At 39.4% G+C, this 17,107-nt stretch overlaps 10 protein-coding genes across 10 annotated transcripts; 3 read left to right on the top strand and 7 right to left on the bottom strand.

Moving 5' to 3' along the window:
- Nucleotides 1-165: 165 nt before the first annotated feature.
- On the bottom strand, nt 166-2,067 carry ZYRO0B16236g (uncharacterized protein; the record flags this gene model as incomplete). Its single annotated transcript, XM_002495595.1, has 1 exon — nt 166-2,067. The coding sequence occupies one exon, from the start codon at nt 2,065-2,067 to the stop codon at nt 166-168; it is 1,902 nt and encodes a 633-aa protein (XP_002495640.1).
- A 349-nt stretch (nt 2,068-2,416) lies between these two features.
- On the bottom strand, nt 2,417-4,396 carry BZZ1 (Bzz1p; the record flags this gene model as incomplete). The annotated part of the gene is made up of 1 exon (XM_002495594.1): nt 2,417-4,396. One exon carries the CDS (start codon nt 4,394-4,396, stop codon nt 2,417-2,419), a length of 1,980 nt encoding a protein of 659 aa, XP_002495639.1.
- Nucleotides 4,397-4,597: 201 nt separating this feature from the next.
- On the top strand, nt 4,598-5,425 carry TRS33 (Trs33p; the record flags this gene model as incomplete). The annotated part of the gene is made up of 1 exon (XM_002495593.1): nt 4,598-5,425. The coding sequence occupies one exon, from the start codon at nt 4,598-4,600 to the stop codon at nt 5,423-5,425; it is 828 nt and encodes a 275-aa protein (XP_002495638.1).
- A 66-nt stretch (nt 5,426-5,491) lies between these two features.
- Nucleotides 5,492-6,229, bottom strand: CIM1 (mitochondrial HMG-box protein CIM1; the record flags this gene model as incomplete). Its single annotated transcript, XM_002495592.1, has 1 exon — nt 5,492-6,229. One exon carries the CDS (start codon nt 6,227-6,229, stop codon nt 5,492-5,494), a length of 738 nt encoding a protein of 245 aa, XP_002495637.1.
- Nucleotides 6,230-6,452: 223 nt separating this feature from the next.
- On the bottom strand, nt 6,453-9,245 carry AZF1 (Azf1p; the record flags this gene model as incomplete). The annotated part of the gene is made up of 1 exon (XM_002495591.1): nt 6,453-9,245. One exon carries the CDS (start codon nt 9,243-9,245, stop codon nt 6,453-6,455), a length of 2,793 nt encoding a protein of 930 aa, XP_002495636.1.
- Nucleotides 9,246-10,183: 938 nt separating this feature from the next.
- Nucleotides 10,184-11,056, bottom strand: CYT1 (ubiquinol--cytochrome-c reductase catalytic subunit CYT1; the record flags this gene model as incomplete). The annotated part of the gene is made up of 1 exon (XM_002495590.1): nt 10,184-11,056. One exon carries the CDS (start codon nt 11,054-11,056, stop codon nt 10,184-10,186), a length of 873 nt encoding a protein of 290 aa, XP_002495635.1.
- A 633-nt stretch (nt 11,057-11,689) lies between these two features.
- On the top strand, nt 11,690-12,295 carry YNG1 (Yng1p; the record flags this gene model as incomplete). Its single annotated transcript, XM_002495589.1, has 1 exon — nt 11,690-12,295. The coding sequence occupies one exon, from the start codon at nt 11,690-11,692 to the stop codon at nt 12,293-12,295; it is 606 nt and encodes a 201-aa protein (XP_002495634.1).
- Nucleotides 12,296-12,340: 45 nt separating this feature from the next.
- Nucleotides 12,341-13,507, bottom strand: RPL3 (60S ribosomal protein uL3; the record flags this gene model as incomplete). Its single annotated transcript, XM_002495588.1, has 1 exon — nt 12,341-13,507. The coding sequence occupies one exon, from the start codon at nt 13,505-13,507 to the stop codon at nt 12,341-12,343; it is 1,167 nt and encodes a 388-aa protein (XP_002495633.1).
- A 1,429-nt stretch (nt 13,508-14,936) lies between these two features.
- ZYRO0B16060g (uncharacterized protein) lies at nt 14,937-15,626 on the top strand (the record flags this gene model as incomplete). Its single annotated transcript, XM_002495587.1, has 1 exon — nt 14,937-15,626. The coding sequence occupies one exon, from the start codon at nt 14,937-14,939 to the stop codon at nt 15,624-15,626; it is 690 nt and encodes a 229-aa protein (XP_002495632.1).
- A 204-nt stretch (nt 15,627-15,830) lies between these two features.
- CKA2 (casein kinase 2 catalytic subunit CKA2) lies at nt 15,831-16,862 on the bottom strand (the record flags this gene model as incomplete). The annotated part of the gene is made up of 1 exon (XM_002495586.1): nt 15,831-16,862. The coding sequence occupies one exon, from the start codon at nt 16,860-16,862 to the stop codon at nt 15,831-15,833; it is 1,032 nt and encodes a 343-aa protein (XP_002495631.1).
- Between the last annotated feature and the right edge of the window lie 245 nt (nt 16,863-17,107).

The following is a 17,107-nucleotide window of genomic DNA, read 5'->3' as shown; positions in this document are numbered from 1 at the left end:
TGGTGAGTTTGTATGGAGGATGAAAATTGGAATTAGGAGCAAAACTCATGTGGGTTACAGGTCACTGTCCACCATCCAAGTGCTCAAAGTTACTACTCGCTGTTTGTATCTATATATTTTTTGTACAAATATTACGAAGCGTTCTAGGTATACATACATACACGTTCAACGCATTTCTTGTTCGCCAATCAGCCTCAGTAAAACGTCCTGCGTCTGTTGTTTTCCCAGTCCATATTTATAGACGTCATGTCCACCTTCCACAATTTTCCATTCTCTGGCCTTAGCAGAAATTTTGGTTAATTCTCTTTGCCAATTACCCCATTGAGGTGATTTTTTGACTAATTCTCTAGAGCTAACAACGCTTAATTTAACGTCTAATAATTTTTCTTTGGCACTCAAGACGTCCTTATAACTTAATAGGGAACTGGTCACACTTTCCAAAAATTTGGCACGTAGGAACTTACCTTGGTACTTCATGTCACGCCCAAGGACTCTCTCTTTAGAGCCATGATGTGCAAATAACCACGAAGTTTGAAGCTTTAGGCCCCAACTTGACCATAGACCGTCCCAAAAAATCTTAAATCCGTTATGTCTTGCAATTTCTGGTGGTAACCAACTTACATCATCCGGGTCTTTATTACCATCACGAGAAGGTGGTAGTAATCTTTGTAAGTAGTTCTTCAGTAGCAGATCTTCATGCCATGACTCCACTAACATCATTCCATCTACCATATCTAGATTCTTGGCGGTAAAAACTTGAGTAAATAAACCGCCTAAATCGTAACCTACAGTGACAAAAGGGCCCTTAATCTTAGCCTCATTCAAAAGCGCATATTTTAATGCATCTGCTACCATTGCGATAGAAATAGGCGCTGGTGCAGAGTCACTTAATCCGTATCCTGGTCTTTCATAAGTACAATATCTTTCAATTTTGTTCAAATGGTAAAGTTCCTGAATCCATGATGCTGATAAATAACCAGTATCCAATCCACCATGCTCAAAGAGTAGAATAGGCTGTCTAGATTCCCCATCTTCTGGTGATTTATTATCAAACACGTCACCATAACATTCGATGTGTAATTTATAAGTATGTGCCTTATCAACCCAATGAAATGCATTGTAAGAGGCGGCCTCTGCATCTACTTCAGCTGAATTTTTAGAAACTCTATGGATATCCAAAGTTGACAACATCGTATTCAAAGTGAAAAGAACGAAGAAAACTAAGATGGCACACTTGACTAAATTCCTAACTCCAATGTAAATCCATTCTGTCAAAGTATGTTTCCCTGAAGAAGCAAAATCAGCATTTCCACGGCGATGATTGTCACCACTATGTTCTTCGTCCTCGTTAAATGGTTTGTTTAATTGACTGTTATAACTCAATAGATACCAATCGATGATAACACCAATGAAAAAGGAAAAGGCTGCCCATAAATGTGTGAAAGTACCTGCAATTCCAAGTCTTTGTCTCGTATAACTGACCAGATATAATAGTCCCAAATTGAACAATGTTAATACGCATAGCGTAATATTGAGAGCATAATCCAACGAAGAATAAAGACCCAGTTTGTTAAACCATAGGTTAAAAATATTGGCAATGATGGAAATGAATATTAACGTCAGATCGCTAAAACTGCAATACCTATTGTTGGTTTTAAAGATATTAATATTGAAGAAAAAGTCACCAATCAATGTAGTCACCAACCAGACGGTATTCAAGATGATGAAGATATTTAAAATCCATCTAGAATTGCTAATAAACAATCTGTATTGTCTATGAATCCCAAATAATTTTCTTTGGAACTGTGACTCAAAATCAAATGTACGTTCATCTTCTTCACTTGGATTTGGAATGGGTTGCGGTTGAACGCCAATAGCTCTATGAGATGGTTTACCAGATGTAGAACGTCCTAGCAATGGTTCCTGCTCATTTTCAAGCCCAGGTAATTGTTCACGGGTAGCATTTGTAGATCCACGCTCTGAAGGTTGTTCACTACCAATGTAATGCTCGGAATTATTGGTACTCTTAATTGACCTATTACTCGTATTGACAGATTTGCTCGTCATCTATTTTCGCAAGACTTTCCGATTCTCAGAGAGCCTAACTCACTGTTACTAACGACTCTTCTTTTGTGTCCCTGTCGAGGTTATTTAGCAATGTCCCTTGCTCCCTTTAGATTTTTATTGAACTCGCGCAAGTTGCGGCGGCCGGGTATCAAAAGTACTTGAAGAACAGTTGATCTATTAAATAAACGTTTATAAATCAATAGTCAGAGCTCTCATTAACTGATGAATAATTTTCCCTCATAATTTGAATTTTTCTGGTCATACTAGTGTAAGCAATTTAGTAAAAAAATGTAGCAAAATAGGAAATGGTTAACTTTTCGTTAATTCATCTTTATAACACTTCGTTACTTCATTTGCAATAGTTTGTTGGAATCAATCCACTATCACCATCGAGTTCTGCTAAAGTCCACCCTGATCCATCATCTTCCTTCAAGACGTTAACGACATCCCCTACTTCAACCGTCATCTCATTTTCCTCCTGTGCATCGTAGTCGTACTGTACCGTTAAGGTAAGAGATGGTTTTTTGGAACCTCTTGGCGGAGGTACACTTGGGGGCACACCTCTCTCGGCATGAGAATTTATAGGTTTTTCGTTAATCTCTAGGTATGAAGTTGGTGCCAGGCCCTGATCGCCTGTCGTATTGTTTCTGAGCTTGGTCCAGCCAGATCCAGTATCAGGAGCTAATACTTTAATAGAATCACCAGGGTTTACTGAAACTTCATCATTATCACGACCCCGGAATGCGTATACTACACGATTACCACCATTGGTGTTAGAAGATGTGGAGCCCCTCGTGGAAAAAGTATCTGTGGTGTAAGTAGAGCCTGCATCATTCTCTGTGCTTACCGCGCTAGATGTTCTTGATAAGCGAGCAGAACTTGAATTACTTATAATACTTGTAGTGCGAGCCCTTGGATTTAAATGACCGCTGCTGGTGCTACTGCCGTTGTCGTCATCTGGGTTACTGCCGCCACTTCCAAATAATTTACGTGAACGATTTCTGATGGGCATTAAATGTGATGGTGAGTGTGACGGTCCACCCATCATGTGAGTCTTATTCCTTAACTTGCTAAAAAGACCAGATTTTTTCTTTAACTTGGAAAGATCAATGTCATCAGTGTTAAGATCGAGGCCCGATGGAACGTTATTTTGTATACTTTCAATTTGGACTTCTGCCCGTAACTTTAAAGTTTCATGTCCTGTAAATGGCATAACAGTCCCTAAATATGCTTTCACTACATCGTAATAAATCCCACCTTCCAAATCTGCCTCCTTAGATTTAACTTTGGCTCTCTTTTCATTCAACGACGATAAACGTGACATCTCTGCTTCTGTCATATCATGAAATTTGTTATACTCTTGTTCAGCTTGTGCTAATTTAATTTTTAAATCAGATATTTCAGGTTCTGCTGAAATGACAAAATTCTCATCATCTTGCCAAATAGGTGATGGTTGAAAAAGGAAATCTTTAGGTTCATTCCAATTCCTTGCATTATGTTTGATGAACATAGCGGTCCCTAATGATGGTTTATTTTCTTCAACTACAGTATTGGCGGTATCTAGCTTTTGGGAAATTCTCTCCAAAGTTGCCTTCTCCACGGAGCCAGCGGTTTTCCATATGTCGTTCAAGAATAATACACGACATTCATTGAGATCCTGTAATAGATCCAGTACTTCTGGTGTATCTTGGAAGTAAAATTTGTCCTTAATTCTATTCGCTTGGTTGATTCTAATCAAATATTCATTTTTAGCGACGTTCATTTCAGCCTTCCTCTCTTCCATCTTCTGTCTATTACGTTCACCTGGTGATTTGGTGTTTTTATTTCTAGCACTTTCCATTGATGTACATGCTTCATCGTACTTCTTCTTGGCCTTATGCACTTCTTGATAGGCATTATCACGTTTGTCTACCATTTCACTGTAAAAGTTGTTGATTTGACTCAAAGTTGTATCCATCTTAGAGTGAATTTTGGCCAATTGAGAGGCTACTTGAGCTTCAAAGTCTCTCGATAACCTCCAATGTTCTTTGGATATATCTTCTGTCTGCGTAAGGACTTCATTCCACGTAACCACGGATGCTGTCTCTGCCGATCCTGGTGTCATTGCAGGATTATCACCAACGCTTAGAGCCACAGAGGAGGCACTCTTCTTGTTGAAATAATCTTTAGTTAAACCACTCAATTTCTCACTGTACTCATGTTCAAGCTTAGCCCTTTCTCTATAAAATTGTTCAATGTCCCTCAGCCATTTCAAGTTGTTTTGAACCCACTTGCGTGTATCTTTGTAGGAATCTTTCAATTCATTACCAATTGATAATTGTTTGCTCATCTTACTGGGGCCTACACTTCCTTCAGAACCTCAGTTAATAGATTACTGATCAGCAAAGGGGTCCCGTCTAATTATTGGTCGTAGTCCCTTTGGGATATAAACAGCTTCGGTGAAGATGAAAAGATCAAGTACATTCCTGTAAACGTTAACGTTACAAGTTCTTAGAAGAACGCTAAAGGATAAAAATAAAGTCAAGTTATTATGAAAAGCAAGGAGGATATTAATCAATCTGATAAAAAGATGGATAGACCTAATGTTGCTAGTAATGCCCCTACGGTTGCAGACACACAAGAGATGACTGAACAACAGAAGTTACAACATCAATTACAGATTTTCCAGAATTCTTTGCCTAAAGTGAGTCAAACTGCATACATGATGCTATTAAATGAATGTGTGCCGCTTTCCATGGCTGTTGAAAGGAAACGTGGTGATTGTAATTCGAAATTAGATCGTAACTGTGATGATGAAGTTTCTCAAGCAGGAGAACAGTTACAGAAAATACATGTTAGTCCACCGTTAGATCCTCCATCACATCAATTGTGTCGAGAGTTATATGAAGCTGATGAGGAGAAGCATAACAGGGTTTTGGATAGGCTTAGAAATATTGGATTTGAAATTGGTAATAAGATTACAGAATTACTGGTATTTAGTAACAATCCTAATTTACAGTTTAAGGATATGGATCTCCTTTCTGTTATGAAATTCATCTGTAGAGATGTTTGGCGGCAGATGTTTAATAAACAGATAGACAACTTAAAGACAAACCATAGGGGAACTTTTTATCTTTTCGATTACGATTACCAACCGATCCAGTCGTTTGCACTTGATAGTGAATCGAGTGAAAAAGAACTTCAAATGGTTAAGCCTTTTCTAGAAATTGCAGTTGGTGTCATAAAGGGTGTTCTCGCATCAATTGGCCATGCGCCAGAGGACGTAATCTGTTTGGCGTCATATGTCGATAGACCAGATGAGAAACCTAAGGCTTCCTTTACCAAAGGTGTCAGCTTTCACGTACAAATAACCATGTAATCTGAATTTTAATACCTTTTTGTTACCTTCTTTTTGTATATAAATTGGGTTAAAGAATATATCGTTTCATTTTTTCTTCATGGATTCACCACTATTTTCTTCGAAAAGCAGATATTCCTGTCGTAGTCCTAATTGATTTAATCTGTTCAAATTAATTTTTAACGCATCAATTTCACTATGAATATTATCATTAAACGCCTGCTTTTCTTGTTCCCATTTTTCCCTAATTAGTGATTTCTGTTCTATGGTAACTTTCTCATTCCAAACATGTCGACATTCTCTACACATCTGTTGGTATCTTTTAGTATAATTCGTAGCTTCGAATTGTAATTGATCTCGATTCAACGGGACATACACTGTCAACCGATGACCACCAGTTATCGGTGATCTTTTCACCAATCGTCCCTTATTATTTACATCATTCAACTTTCTCAGATTTTCTAACCATGCATTATCAAACTTAGATTTAAAGATATTCCTAAACATCATATATTCACTGGTGGCAGGTGTTGGAAGTTCAAGGAATTTAGCTAATTCAAATTTGTTTAAGCTTTTATAATCTATACCCTTAAAATGGAAATAAAATGCACAGTATAACCTTTTCCTTGTATGTGAAAGCATTTCCCATTCTCTACGCATGAACTTCTTCCATTGCAAATCGTTATTAATCCTTGGATCATGTTGTAATTGACAATAGTAATGAAATGCTGTAGTTGGTGAATTATCTAACTGTCGTTCAAATGATTTCCTTGTCGTAAAAACAGTTGATGACAACGAGGCTCTAAGTGAATATGTACAACGCATGGCTTTTTGGGCCTCCCTTGTCAGTACTTTTTTATTATATGGATCGAGATCAATAGGAACTCTTTTAGATGGGTTTAAAAGTTACTTGAACTCTTCAAAAAACACGACTTTACTTACGCGTTAGCCGAGGTTAGTAGAAGTATGATAATAAAAGAAAATTACTTATAAGACAAAATATGTATTTTTGTAAATGTATTTTAAAATAAGTAGCTGGGGACTAGCCCTAGCCCTTATAATTTATATTTTTAAAATGTACTTGGCTTTGCAACTGTCTCGGATATCCATTAGCACTTGTTGGATCTGCTTGTGGATCTAATGAAAACGAAAACCCATTAGCAGAACTTGCTGGTGAACCTGATGAAGGTGGTTGCAAAGGTAATGAAGGTAGCGCACCCGCACCCGTCGGGTCAGCTCCCTGTTGATTAGCCTGCGGTTGTAATGGTGGATATCCATAACTAATAACAGGATCATTTGTGTGTTGCGGAGCAGCGGCTGCAGCTACTGCAGCTACTGCAGCAGTACTAGGATTCATAGTAGCATGAGACTTCCTCGGATCTAAAACCCTAGCCTCCAATGGGTTACCAAATTGGTGGGCGGTAGCAGTGGTAACAGTTGGATCGTCCTTGGTTTGATGTAAAGCACTTTGTTGTGATTGGTAGTGAGGATGACGTTGGTGGTGTGAAAATGTTTGTGAATTAGTATTCATAGGCGTATGTTGTTGTTGCGGTGTTGAATGGTTCGTTCCAGTTGGAGTCGAACCCTGATCTGAAGAATTTTGGCCATTTCTTCCAGAAAGAGTAACAGTTGAAGGTGAGGCCGACTGTTGTCCTTGTAAATCTGAAGGAATGACACGAGTGCTACCTTTGCCTCTGCCTTTAATACCTTTGTTCGAATTTTTGTATAACGATGCGAAATATTCTAATAACTCACGTTCATCGGGTGCAATATCTTCTTGAGGATCCATTTCAGCTAATCTTTGAGTCAATTCGTTTAAAGTATTCAGATGGAAACGATTTTGATGAGCTTTCATGTTACCCAATTGTGTAAAAGTTTTATTGCAACCATCTAATTTGCAAACAAACGGTTTTAATTTTTGATGAGTTACAATATGAGCTGCTAAATTACCCTTTCTTGAGAATCTTTTCCCACATAGTTCACATTCATAAGGTTTTTCACCTGTGTGCAAACGTTGATGAGTGCGTAAATTGCCACCTTGTGTAAACCTTTTACCACAGCATTCACAAAGAAATGGCTTATAACCAATATGAGAGCGAACATGAACTTCCAAATGAGTACTCTGGGTGAAAAAACGATGACAATATGGACACTCGTGTTGCTTAACACCATGAGATCCCTTTGGCTTTTCTACGCCACCAACCAATTGAGACGAGGGTGGTAAGATTTCAGAATTTTCATCCAGGATTAATCCGCCATCTGACGATGTCAGTATCTTTTCAGTAACGCCTTTTCTGCGAGCTTGGATCATCAACATCAATTGATCGATCTTTGTTACACCCAACAATGGTTTTGAATCATCTAATGATGGTTCCACACTTGGATCTAAAATCCCACTTTGTAACTTCGATAAGGCATCATGAGTAGAATTCATAACCATACCATCTTGACCTGTACCACTAGTTTGAGATACCTGCACATTTGCCGATGGGGTCGAATTTGCTGTTGTTGCCGGATGTGCACTGATGGCTACTGTCGAATTATCATTATTAGTGCCAGCAGCAGTTGCAGAAGCAGCAGTAGTAGTATCATTATCAGCATTATTATTTTTATTATTGTTGCTTGTGTTACGGGCAGCAGTAGTGCCAGTAGTACTAGCATCATGACGGCTATTAATGTCCTTCGAGCTTTTCTGTCTCTTGGCAAATTGCTGATGGTGATCTCTTTTCAACGATTCATCGACTACTTCAGTTGGGTCTGGTGTTAATTCTGCAGAGTTAGTTCCCGATCCCCGCGGGTACATTCTAGGACCCAAAGTATAGTTTTGAGCATCAATTGAATTTCTAACTGATGAATCTCGCCTTTTAAATGGGAAATCGAAATCCTCAGCCGTAAATTTTAATGAGTTGTTTCTTGATGACGTTGGCAGTAAGTTGTTTGGCGGTTGTGCAAATAGTGAATCAAATTCTGTATTTTTACCAGCACTGCTGGTACCACCGCCTAACGGCACAATCAATGGAGGTTTCATGGTACCGATTGAATCTCTCTTTTGTGAACTATTTTGATTGAAAAAATCCAATTCAGGTGCATCAGCTGATCCAAAATATAAGGAATTTCTTTTCGATGATGGTTGAGATGGCGGTTGTGTAGAATGATTAGTATTATTATTATTACTACCATTCGCAGTCCCCGTTGGTTTAGAGGATGATGATGAAAATGTCGGTGTTTTAAACCTTGGTGGCATAAATGGATCATTTGGAACTGTCGCTGCCGGTTGTGATGATGGGGGTGGGGGTGGGGGTTGCCATAGATTGTTAACAATACTAAATCCACGACCTATTTGAGATAAGTCTGTTGGCGGAACCCCACTACCTCCACCACTACCTGAGCCACCGCTAAGTGAAGGTCTTTCAGAAAGGTTCAAGAACGACGATAGTGACGTTGAGAATCTTGGCTGAGTAAAATTGGTAAACATCGATAGAGAATCCTGTCTGGCAGGTCTTTGTTGTGGCTGTTGTGATTGTTGTTGCTGTTGCTGTTGTGGTTGTTGTTGTTGGTGGTGGTGGTGGTATTGTTGTTGTTCTTCTTGTTCTTGTTGTCGTTGGTATTGTTGGTTTTGCTGCTGCTGTTGTTGCTGATGTTGGGGTAATGATGATGATGATGACTGTGCCGGTAATTGGAAACTACTGATTCCATTGTTATTATCTATGCCCATTCTGTTAACATTGGTACCACCATCATTATTACTACTGTTGTGTTCGTTGTGATTGTTGTTTAAAATACGATGATGGGCGCTTTCCCCTACCTTCTCGTCATTCATAGCGCATCCGCTCGTATCCATCAACTAATGGTTCAAAGACTTTTTTATCACCAGCTCAACATTAACTGAGTTCACTAGTAATAACGGCACGCACACGGGAAAATATACCAATACCAAATACCAATTAACCAAAAAAAAAAAAGTATCAGAATATAATTGCAAAAGAACAACCTTAAAACACAGATTAGCACACAGAAACACTCTTAACTAACGCTTCGGTATGTGCGTATACGTATGTGTATATGTGCGTTTTCTTTCTTATTTTCAACAGATTTCCTCCGTTTCTCTTTATCTCTTGACAAAACAGCCCTTGTTCACTATGGACAACGGTCTTCAGTAAGGCAATTTTAGTGCGAGAACAAATAACTTTTTTATCTAAAAGAACCAAAAGTTATTTTTTTTCTTATTCTTTTTTTTTCTTTTCTTGCTTTCTATCCTTCTCTGCTCTCATGCATAGAAATCACCGTAGCAAACATTAACCTAGTTTCGACCGGGTAACGCTGCCGTGCAGGACATACACAATTGCATGGTAAGAGGGTGGTGGTAGCAAATGTGGCGGGAGTTCAAAGGGCCAATCCACTAGCAAGGTTCGAACTCAGGTATGGGTGCTTGACTCGATAGGTATTTTCAGCGGCTATTAGCCGCTGGCTTGGAGCACGTACACACAGCAAGAAGTTCCCACGTGATTCTTTTCTAAGAGCTGTCCGCTGCTCGGATCGTTAGACTAAATAGAATAAATAAGAATAAATACGTCTCTTACATAAGAGCAGTCTAGAATTTATCATGTTAATATGGTGTTTCGTTTTGTTCTGTTGTGTCTTTTTTTTTCTCTTTTTTTTTTCATTTACAAGTGCCAATCAAAAAATAACAATAATAATAATAGTGATAATAATAATGGACCATTCTTTGTTATTGTTGTTCTTCATCTTTTAGATGCTTCTTTCGTTTTTCAAGTCTCCTTATTTCTTAGTCTTTGGAGGGTTAAAGACAAATTTTCTGTTCTTGATAGCTGCCCACTTGAACTTCTTCACCCAGACGGATAGCAAGTACAAGGAGGACACCACTAGGATTGCCTTTAGACCTAATCTCTTTCTTTCATCGTGTTCAGGTTCAGAGCACCAGTTCAAGAAAGTAGTAACATCCTTTGCCATTTGGGAAGTAGTTGCTGGTGTACCGTCTTCGTACTCGACCAAATCATCAAATAAAACTCTACCCATTGCAATTGCACCACCTGGGAAGTATGGGTTGTAGTTAGAACCTGGTGGAAGAACAACACCTGCTGGTGGTTCTTCTGGATAACCGGTTAGCAATGAAAAGATGTAATCAGCACCACCATGTCTTGCCTTAACGATTAAGGACAAATCAGGTGGTAGGGCACCTTGATTGGCAGATCTAGCGGCTTGTTCGTTAGGGTAAGGACCTGGAATGTAATCAGCCAATTTACCTGGTCTCTTCTTTGGATTACCTTGTTCATCAGGTTCATCATCGTATTCGAATTCTGCGGACATATCACGAACTTCTTGGTTTGTGTGAGAAACACCAATTAAGGTTCTCCAAGCAATTCTATCTAAAGAATGGCAAGCAGCGCAAACTTCTCTGTAAACTTGATAACCTCTTCTGATGGCAGCATGATCGAAGGTATCAAATGGACCGTTGTGTGGCCATGAAAAAGCAGGAGGATGTAGACCATGCTCAGCTGCTGTCATTGCTTGAGCGGTCAATGAGTCGGCATATAGAGCAGCAGATGCAGAGACACCAGAGATTAGAGCACCTCCGGCTAAGAATTTGCGGGTAGTTGCATTAGTTGCAACGCGTCTAACTTGAGAGAACATGCCTTATATGGAGGGGAAGATTAGACGTAGATATTTTAACAACAACGGGGGAACAGTGGCGGAATTGAATCGAATTGAATCTCTTGGTAAGAGAATGAATTAATAAATAATGGATAAAGAAAGGAGGAATGTTATTTTTATTTTTTTCTTCCTGTATGAATATTGTCCCGTAATTGTTTCCTAAGGACTATTGCACCATAGTCTAATTCTTCCTAATTTTTTTTTTTTTGTTTCTTGAATTTCTTACATTTCCATATTCACCAATAGGGCCTTGGTGGATAGATCGGCTTGACTCTCTTTCGCTGCGGAAGAGGTGGGAAAAAAAATTGTAGTGATGAGTTTTCCATCAATCTGATTGGATAACGAGATCGGGTAACTTTTGACGACAGTTGTGGTGTTAACCGGACATCTCTCTACCCTTTCCTGCTAAAGGCATGGAACTGGCAGGTGTATAACCACAGGGCGGCAAACAAGAAATACTGTGCTCCAGTTGAGATTCTGGCGGTGAAATAGACAAGGGTATTTGCCAAGCATAGAATTTCACAAGCCACGTGACTCTGGTTAACTATATTAACGTTTTGTTAGTACCGTCAGTGCATGTAAAGGAACAGAACCCTAAGAGATCAAATCATTATGGATATACGGTACAATTTTCTCAATACACTAGATCACTTCCCCTGTGAATTAATACGAACGCTATGGACACTACAGTCTCTAGATACATCGCTTGATCAAAATGAGGATGAGGATAATCAAGATCAGATAGCTGTCCAGATGGAAAATCAAGTAGATTTCCTAGAAGATCTAGTTCAAAGCAGAATTAAGACTTTAACACTGCAGAGGAATGAACTATTACAGATGCAAGAGATACGAAGGAGGTACGACGCTACGAGAAGTAAGGATTCGTCTAAAAACGCGCCCTTAACTATAAGGTTGAATCTAAGGAATTCGAATTCAAATAGAGTTGACAAGGCATCGCGTGCTTCGGTGAAAAACAATACTGGTAAACCAAATATCACAAGGCGCGAGGAACCACAGGAGGAGACGTATTGTGTATGCCATAATGTGTCCTACGGATCAATGATTGCTTGTGATAATGATAGTTGTTCCATTGAATGGTTCCATTACGGCTGTGTCGGAATCGTACGACCACTAGAGGGAGAATGGTATTGTAGCGAAAAATGTAGAAGAGAAGCTAAAAAAAATGAGCTCGGCAGTAAAAAAGGCTTGAAGCGATAAAATTATGTATTATAAAATATTATCTTAAATCTACTTTTAATAAATTTATTCCAAGTCCTTCTTTAGAGTACCCATAAAGGCATGCTTTTCAGCAGGAGTTTGGAATCTACCCTTACCGAACTTAGAAGCAGTGTCGATCCATTTCAAGGTAACTTGTTCCAAGGCTCTTCTAGAAGTGTCAGTGTACAAGGACTTTCTCAAAGTAACAACTCTCTTCTTGGTACCTGGAATAGCACCCTTGATAACAACGAAGTCGTTCTTAACTTCACCGTAGTGAGGGAAACCACCCATTGGGTTGATGGTTTTCTTGGTTCTGTCAAATTCGGTAGCAGCGTTAGCTTCGTCATCACCCTTACCGACTCTGTAGATCTTGTGGTTGATGGAAGTTCTGTGGTGGAAACCGTTTTGACCAGCACGAGCAACAGACCACATAACGTGGTTTGGATGCCATGCACCGATACAAGCAACCTTTCTCAAACCTCTGTGGGTCTTTCTTGGCAATCTGGTGGTACCCCATCTGTGGGTAACACCCTCGTAACCGTGACCCTTGGTAACAGCGGCGACGTCAATCATTTCGTTTTGTTCGAAAACGCTGTCGACAGAAACAGTCTTTTCGAAGTGTTCCTTAGCCCAAGCGACCTTGTCAGCGGTGGTACCACCGTTGATTTGGATTTCAGCCAAGTGAGCCTTCTTTTGGGACAATGGAGTCTTTCTGATTTGAGTGTGAGCCAAGACTCTGACGACGGTAGCGTACTTGTTGATTCTGGCCAATTCTCTTTCGATTTGAGCAGCATCTTGAGCGTACTTAGCAGAGTACTTGGTGAAAGCCTTCTTCTTAGACTTGTACCAGTTTCTGTAGAATCTTCTCTTGATCTCATCAGACAAGTGTTCAGCCCAGACGGTGGTCAAGGATCTTAGACCTCTTGGGGTTTCGACGTAACCGACAACACCGACAACGACCAATGGTGGAGTGTCGACGACGGAAACGGCTTCAACGACTTCACGCTTGTGGAACTTAGAACCTGGTCTGTCCAAATCTCTGACGATGGTGGACATACCAGCCTTGTAACCAAGGAAGGAGGTCAAACCAACTGGCTTAGTCTTATCATCCTTTGGGAAGGACTTAACTCTACCTCTTGGAGATGCGCATCTCTTTCTTGGCAAGAAACCTAGGGAACCGTGACGTGGGGCGGAATACTTTCTGTGAGACATTTCTATATGCTGCTGGTTTTTTTCAGCTCTAAAAAGTGTTGATTAAAATTGTAATAGTAGTGAAAAATATGCGTGAGCGTCAAGACACTTGAAATTTTTCAAATTTTCCAGGATTCCATTCGATGTGATGACTTTGCGTCGGTCGGTTCCTGGAAAAAAAAAATGAAGCGTAAAATTCTGAAGAACTTTACGAATGACTGCCATAGGATGTGCGGGTGTATCGCATAATACGGAAATGCCAAGGAAAAGAATTTTTTATGATCTGCCACGTGCGGGTACTTAGAATTACATCATTAAAAAGATGACAATATCGAGTATGCAAGTAAAATAAGTCGAGTATATCCAAAAGGGTAAGTGATTCGTTTATGATGTTCAATCAGCTGAGCAGAAAAATGAGATTTTCATGACCAGAAACTCCGATTGATTAACATGCCGATCACAGCATCGGGAATACGGGTCCAGAGCTGCATTGTCCAAAAGAAATAGCAAGCGAGGGATGTTTCCGCTATACCATAGGAGACCAGATTCTACTAAGCACAGCTCCCCATGTTAAACTACGAAGCTCGAGCTATACATTCGATTAGCAAGATCGCAATTTGCCAACTAATGTCCGTCAAACACATGAAATGCCATACGTCCATTAATCCATTATTTTCTTATCCCCTTCTTCTCTCTTCGAAGTTGCCCCTCATTTTTCATAGCCACACGATGTAACGCACTTCTTTCGGACTCACTACGTTTCCCGACTTTCTCTCCACGTTTACCACAATACATATTATTCATTCCATCATCGACGGGGCAAATGACAGCGAATAGGATTACCATTCGAAGTCACCTCGCGCGCACCGACGGAATTACTTTTGGGAGAATCGGAAAAACCCTTTTTTTCAAGTTTCACACCCAGAAAATGCCGTATTACTTTTTTCTTTTTTTTCTCAAATGACTCGAGAACAGGCTTCTATTGTATATCGGAAAAATGTTTAGTTCTCTCCGGTATTTCCTTCGTTCCCTTGCTTAGAAATCTGCGGACCGTCTTATTCCACTCCGAGTGTTCTCATGCATATCGAAAGAGTTTTTCCACAAACGGCCGGAGAAAAAACTGGTGGTTCCTGGACTAATCTGTCATTGTCGGCTAAGCATTAATGCATTAATGTATTGGTGTTGGAAGTATCGAAGGAGAAAATATCGGTGGGATGGTGGGATGGGGTGAGTGGGGTGAAATAGGAAACTTGCATTCAATACGGGGGAGACCTACAGATATATTTAAGTGACATGCCAAGAACATACATATTCCCCAACTCGTCCTCGAGAGATAGAGGCTTATTGTTGTTTCAAGCAAGAACACACAGTTGTAAGGTAGATCATTTTTTGACCCTGCTTTATGACTATCAAGGACTTCTAAGGGAAATAGTGCGTGCTTAGTAGAACGATGACGAGTTTAGACGACACTATAATATCAAGGCAAAATTTATTATTGCTGGACAATGTAACCAACTACTCGAGACCTGCAATCGACTATTTTACACAGGGTTTCCAGGATCAAGACATTGCGATGACTTGGAAGCTACTGCGGAAGATGAGAAATCATAAATTGTTAAGATTACCATCGTGTTCATTTGAGAACGATTTTGATTATCGTTTGTATTTATCGAGGCTTCACCATACTCTTTGGCGAAGGTGGTCACAGCAGTTATACGGTATCGGCGGCAGGGCTGATCCACTTTCTGTAAACTGGGACAAGGATTTAGATATCACTGTACTCTACGGGCCCGATCTGACTGGATCAGAGGGTGGCAAGTGTGTACAAGAGGAAAAAGAGAAAGAACAAGAGGAAGAGGAAGAAGAAGAAGAGCATGTTGATGTTGATGTTGATGTTGATGTTGATGCGAATTCCGCAGGAGTTTACTCGGAAGATGATGACGCAAGCGTTTATTCTTCTTCAGTATCTTCAAGCACATCGTCAATTTTTGATCAAGTACCCAAAAGTCTAAGATTTTCAGACACTGTTCTGCGTAGAGATATTGACTCAATGGGACTTTGTCATGAATCGCATATAATGATGAAGAGGCCGAGAACCTCGCATTACTGCGAGGGCTATGACGCTAGGGACTGGATTTAATTACGGACTGTAATGGGTGAAAAAAGCATATTACGAAAAGTTATGATATAATATAAGGTAATGTAAAAATGTAATATTGTAATATTGTAATATTATAGAGAATAATTAAAGGAGATTCAGGCTAAAATAAACAAAAAAGAAAAAAAGGGAAAATATATAGTTGTAAGTTTGAGGGTATGCCGCGTCCCGGAGCAGACATCTCGCTTAGTCGTAGTTAGTTTTGAAAAACTTATGATCCATAGCTTCTTTAGCGGTAAGACGTTCTTGATGGTCGTACCTCAGTAAATTATCGATTAAATCGACAATTTCAGGAACTGCCATCTTTGTCTCTGAACTGATAAAATGGGTCCACGGTTTCTTTGTGAAATCCTTCATAATATTATCGTATTCTGATGGTAATTTTAACCCGTATTTGGCCAAATATGTCATTAATTGTTTTGTACCTAAAACAGCTGCAATTTTAACCAGTTGATCAGCATTTGTGGAACCTTTGAAAAATGGCTCTTTCTTGAAAACAATAGCTGCCAACATACAACCAACTGACCATAAGTCTAATGAATAATCATATTGGTTTAAATTAACTAATAATTCCGGACCCTTATGATAACGTGATGCAACACGAACGTTATAATCAACACCTGGGTGATAAAACTCTGCTAACCCCCAATCGATTAGCCTTAGCTTCCTTTCTGCCGGATCTATCATAACATTTTGTGGTTTCACATCTCTATGCATTATCCCCATCGAATGGCAATAATCAAGTGCAATCAAAAGTTGTGTAAAATAGTACTGCATGTCACTCAATTTGAGGAGTGGATAAAGAGTTCTAAAATCAACATTTTTAATCTCTTCAAAGATCAGAGCAGGAATTTTAGAACCTGGATCTTGTACGATATCTAGAAGACCAACAACATTAGGACCACCCGTTAAATTGGTTAGAATCTTTAGTTCACGATATATTTTTTTCATCTTTACAGGCTTCAAAACTTTGACCACACATGGTTGGTTATTAATAACACTTTTCCCACTAAACACTTCAGAGTACTTACCGCGTCCAATCTTGTTCACAATCTCATAATTAGATATTTTACCCCATTCAATGGTAACACCTTGTTCGTAATCCCAATATTCCTGCGGTCTTTTCTCACAAGCATTCTTGTAAACCCTAGCGACAGAGTATACTCTACTAGATTTTTGATTCAATGGAGATGGTGGTAATGGCATAGCTGTTACCATGCTTCACACCCAGTGGTGATAGGTAGATCTACAGGGAAGAGAAAAAAAAAACGACAACAACGAAGAAAGTAACAAAAACTGATCTTTCTACACGGGAATACCTAATAGTAGATTAGAGTATCCTTCCCTCCTTTGATTACTTCTACCTTACCTTTCTTACAAAATCCTCCTTATATTACGTGAAATTTTTTTTCTTTGTAGTTAGTGGATTGTGAAGTTGTTTGATGCGGCTTTCTCAATTTCCT

Source organism: Zygosaccharomyces rouxii (genome assembly GCF_000026365.1).
Source record: "Zygosaccharomyces rouxii strain CBS732 chromosome B complete sequence".
NCBI classification, from domain to species: Eukaryota; Fungi; Ascomycota; class Saccharomycetes; order Saccharomycetales; family Saccharomycetaceae; genus Zygosaccharomyces; species Zygosaccharomyces rouxii.
This window is presented reverse-complemented; position numbering and strand designations above follow the sequence as displayed.